At 40.7% G+C, this 3,867-nt stretch overlaps 1 protein-coding gene across 1 annotated transcript in view; it reads left to right on the top strand.

Moving 5' to 3' along the window:
• LOC119596767 (dentin sialophosphoprotein-like) overlaps positions 1-3,867 on the top strand; it is a gene marked incomplete at its 3' end in the record, with an annotated part of 12,852 nt that overhangs the window by 2,134 nt on the left and 6,851 nt on the right. Inside the window, 2 exon segments of the mRNA XM_037946092.1 lie at positions 26-410; positions 1,967-3,014. Of these exon segments, the coding sequence (XP_037802020.1) occupies positions 26-410; positions 1,967-3,014 (1,433 nt within the window).

Below are 3,867 nucleotides of genomic sequence, written 5' to 3'. Positions count from 1 at the left end.
TAGGCAACGCTGCCACAACCACAAGAACAGTCAACCACCTCCACACGGTTCCCTCAGATGAGAGAATCGGAAAGCATTTCCTGGTCGATACCAGCACCTTCCTCTCCATTTTTCCAGCTATGCAGTCCGACAGACGAGCAGCCAATAACGACCTGCAGAGGCTTGTCGCCGCCAATCAACTCCTACAGTTCCAGAGACATCGCCACAAAAAAGAAAGGTACCGAATCCACACCCAGGAAAGAACTGCCCATGGAGTACTTACACTTTTGTTTTTCCGGACGGAGGAGGTGGTCGAGCTAGTTGAAAGCATCCTTCATGTTGCAAGCTTGATAAAAACGACATCCGCCGGTGTCCACCAGATGTCAGGGTTGTTTTGTAGACATCCCATCGCTGTTACTTATCTGTCAGGGGTTTGGTTGGTTCCCCACGTGGGGACCGCAGGGTGTGTTAGCAGTCTTTATTGGAGGAGCAGGTTGATGGTAGTGTAGCGTCGACGGAGGTTGAAATGGCTGGCTTGTGCAGAAGTATATTCGGGCAGCGGGTAGGCCCGGAAAGGTAGGGCCTGTAATGGTGGTCCCCGGGAGGAGGCAGCGTGTGAGGGAGACAGTGACTCGAGGCAGAGTGATTTTACGGGTCAAGGTGATGACACTGAAGGCATTTGACCACTCTCATAGTACCTCATTCGAAAGCCCATTGAAGTTATTGTTGTAATTGACGGCATATAAAACGCATGTTTTCATATAGGATATAAGGCAAGAGAGTACAGAGAGAGAGGTATAATTTTACATCGGGTATGATGAAAAGTGTATCTTTTTATATGGGGTGTAAGGACTCATATTTTTCAAGGGATATAAGAAGGGACTGGGCTTTCTTATTACTATTTTTTTGCATTGAGAATAAAGGAGGGTTTATTATTGCATCGGGCATGAAAGGGAGCTATTTTTAACTAAGCTCCTAGAAATTCTGACAATGCAATAAGATGTATGAAGTTGACTGTCGTTATATTATATAAAAAATTGGTAATTTTTTATATATGTATCTACCGTATATTCTCAGATTTCCTTTTTGGCTCGCAAATCCATAATAAAGAAGCCACCTCGCACTGACGCTCATATTACGTTTTTTTTTCTGCAAAAGGGTTATATTATTACACGATTACTCTTATTAATGTTATTATCAGTACATTTATATTACTTCTGAGACAACAGATGCTATTTTTATTTTGATAACGCTACTACTAAGGGTGTTATTGTTACCACTATTATTGGTACTATTACTGGTATTACTGGTAATATCCTTATACCACCATTTTTGATAGTATCACTGATATCATCGGTGATATACCATTATTACTGATGACACTACTATTGATATCATACAGTAATTGCACCAGTATAATTAATGTCATTATTAATGTATTCATTGCTGTCATTATCCATATAGTGTCATTGTTGGTGATGCCAGTGTTTTATTATATATACTTTTTCGCCCCCTAATAGCAGTGAAAAGGAGAAAGAAGAAAAGGAGCAAGGAAGAGAAGGTAATGGATGGACGTAGAAAAAAAAACTCTCCGCAAGCGAAGAGACACAAAGGAAGGGGAAAGGAGAGAGTTAACGAGGATGAAAATGTAAATGAGGAAGAAACTGAAAACAAGAGTAAAGATAGATATAAAAAAGAAGAAAAAGGAAGCAGCAAAGTACATTATGTTGGAGATGAAGGCAAAATAAGGGACCAAAGCGAAGATGAAGACGATAAAGAAGTAGAAACTGATAACGACGATAAATATGATAACGAAAAAAGCGACGGCTTAGAAGGAAGAAACACAAGAAATACAAAACAAAAGCAAGATGACATTACAAAGAAAACATCAGAGAGAAAAGAACAAGAAGATAAAACAAAAGAGACGAGGAGAGGAGAGGAGACAACTCAAGGGGACAAAACAAAGAAAGCATATGACAAGGAACAGAATCAAGCCACGAAGATCAGATCAAGAGGCAGGGACTGGGATAGTTGTGATGACAACAAGGAACAGAATCAAGCCACGAAGACTAAATCAAGAGACAGGGACTGGGATAGTTGTGATGACGACAAGGAACAGAATCAAGCCACGAAGACTAAATCAAAGAGCAGGGACTGGGATAGTAGTGATGACGACAAGGAACAGAATCAAGCCACGAAGACTAAATCAAAGAGCAGGGACTGGGATAGTAGTGATGACGACAAGGAACAGAATCAAGCCACGAAGATCAGATCAAGAGGCAGGGACTGGGATAGTTGTGATGACGACAAGGAACAGAATCAAGCCACGAAGACTAAATCAAAGAGCAGGGACTGGGATAGTTGTGATGACAACAAGGAACAGAATCAAGCCACGAAGACTAAATCAAAGAGCAGGGACTGGGATAGTAGTGATGACAACAAGAAACAAAATCAAGCCACGAAGACTAAATCAAGAGACAGGGACTGGGATAGTTGTGATGACAACAAGGAACAGAATCAAGCCACGAAGATAAGATCAAGAGACAGGGACTGGGATAGTTGTGATGACGACAAGGAACAGAATCAAGCCACGAAGATGAGATCAAGAGACAGGGACTGGGATAGTTGTGATGACGACAAGGAACAGAATCAAGCCACGAAGACTAAATCAAAGAGCAGGGACTGGGATAGTTGTGATGACGACAAGGAACAGAATCAAGCCACGAAGATAAGATCAAGAGACAGGGACTGGGATAGTTGTGATGACGACAAGGAACAGAATCAAGCCACGAAGATCAGATCAAGAGGCAGGGACTGGGATAGTTGTGATGACGACAAGGAACAGAATCAAGCCACGAAGATCAGATCAAGAGGCAGGGACTGGGATAGTTGTGATGACGACAAGGAACAGAATCAAGCCACGAAGATTAGATCAAGAGGCAGGGACTGGGATGAAGACGAGGAAGTGAATCACACAGACAAGAAAAACGCAGGGAGGACGACGGGGGACAAAGAAAATACTGAATACAAGAGAGGTAAATACTGGTCTGATTTTGTATCCATTTTGTCTTAATATTAGATATTCTGGACCCAGAATTTCGCTATTTCATCACGCCATCTTGTCACTGGTCTAGCATTATATTGTATTTATGAGTTATGTCCCAGTCTACCTTTGTCTACCTGTTGCGCTGTCTCCGACATTTCTTCTTTTTAATGTCCCAAAGCATATCTTCCACTTTTGTTTGTTCTCAGATCCCTGTTGCCCTCATTCTATCTTTAGCCAATTCCCAACATCAGTCTTTCCATTCCTCTCTAGCTTCCTCTTTAAACATGAAGGCGAGGAACCACTTGATATACTACTACTATAATGATACTAATATACTGTATTTACTGAAGCCTGATTCGTCGCTTTATTTCCTCTTCAATAGACGTGTCTGTGTATATATATATATTGTTAAAGTTATAAATTCTCATCCACTACCTCTAACTACCTCACCTTGTAACCGCTCGAACTAAACTCGACCTTAAACATGACCTTAGTCTTTTTCTTGTTCATCTTAATTAAGCCCAACATTTACACTTTCTCTATTCAAACAATTCATTAGCTGTTGCAGTTCATTTGCTAATTTCCCGAACAGAACAATTTTGTCTGCAAATCTTAGATTGTTTAGATTTCCATCCCCTATATCAATACCCTCTCATCCCCAGTGGAGCTTATTGAATATTTCATTTAAGCAAGATATAATTTTTTTTTTTTGCTGAAATGGTATCACCCTACCCAACCATTTCCTAATTGGGATTTTTTCGGTTTCTGCGTGGAGGTTGATTGACGCGGTTCTATCTTCACACACACACACACATATATGTATATGTATATATATGTATATA

This window comes from Penaeus monodon, chromosome 38 (genome assembly GCF_015228065.2).
Source record: "Penaeus monodon isolate SGIC_2016 chromosome 38, NSTDA_Pmon_1, whole genome shotgun sequence".
NCBI classification, from domain to species: Eukaryota; Metazoa; Arthropoda; class Malacostraca; order Decapoda; family Penaeidae; genus Penaeus; species Penaeus monodon.
Note: the sequence above shows the minus strand (reverse complement) of the source record. Positions and strands in the feature narration are given on the sequence as shown.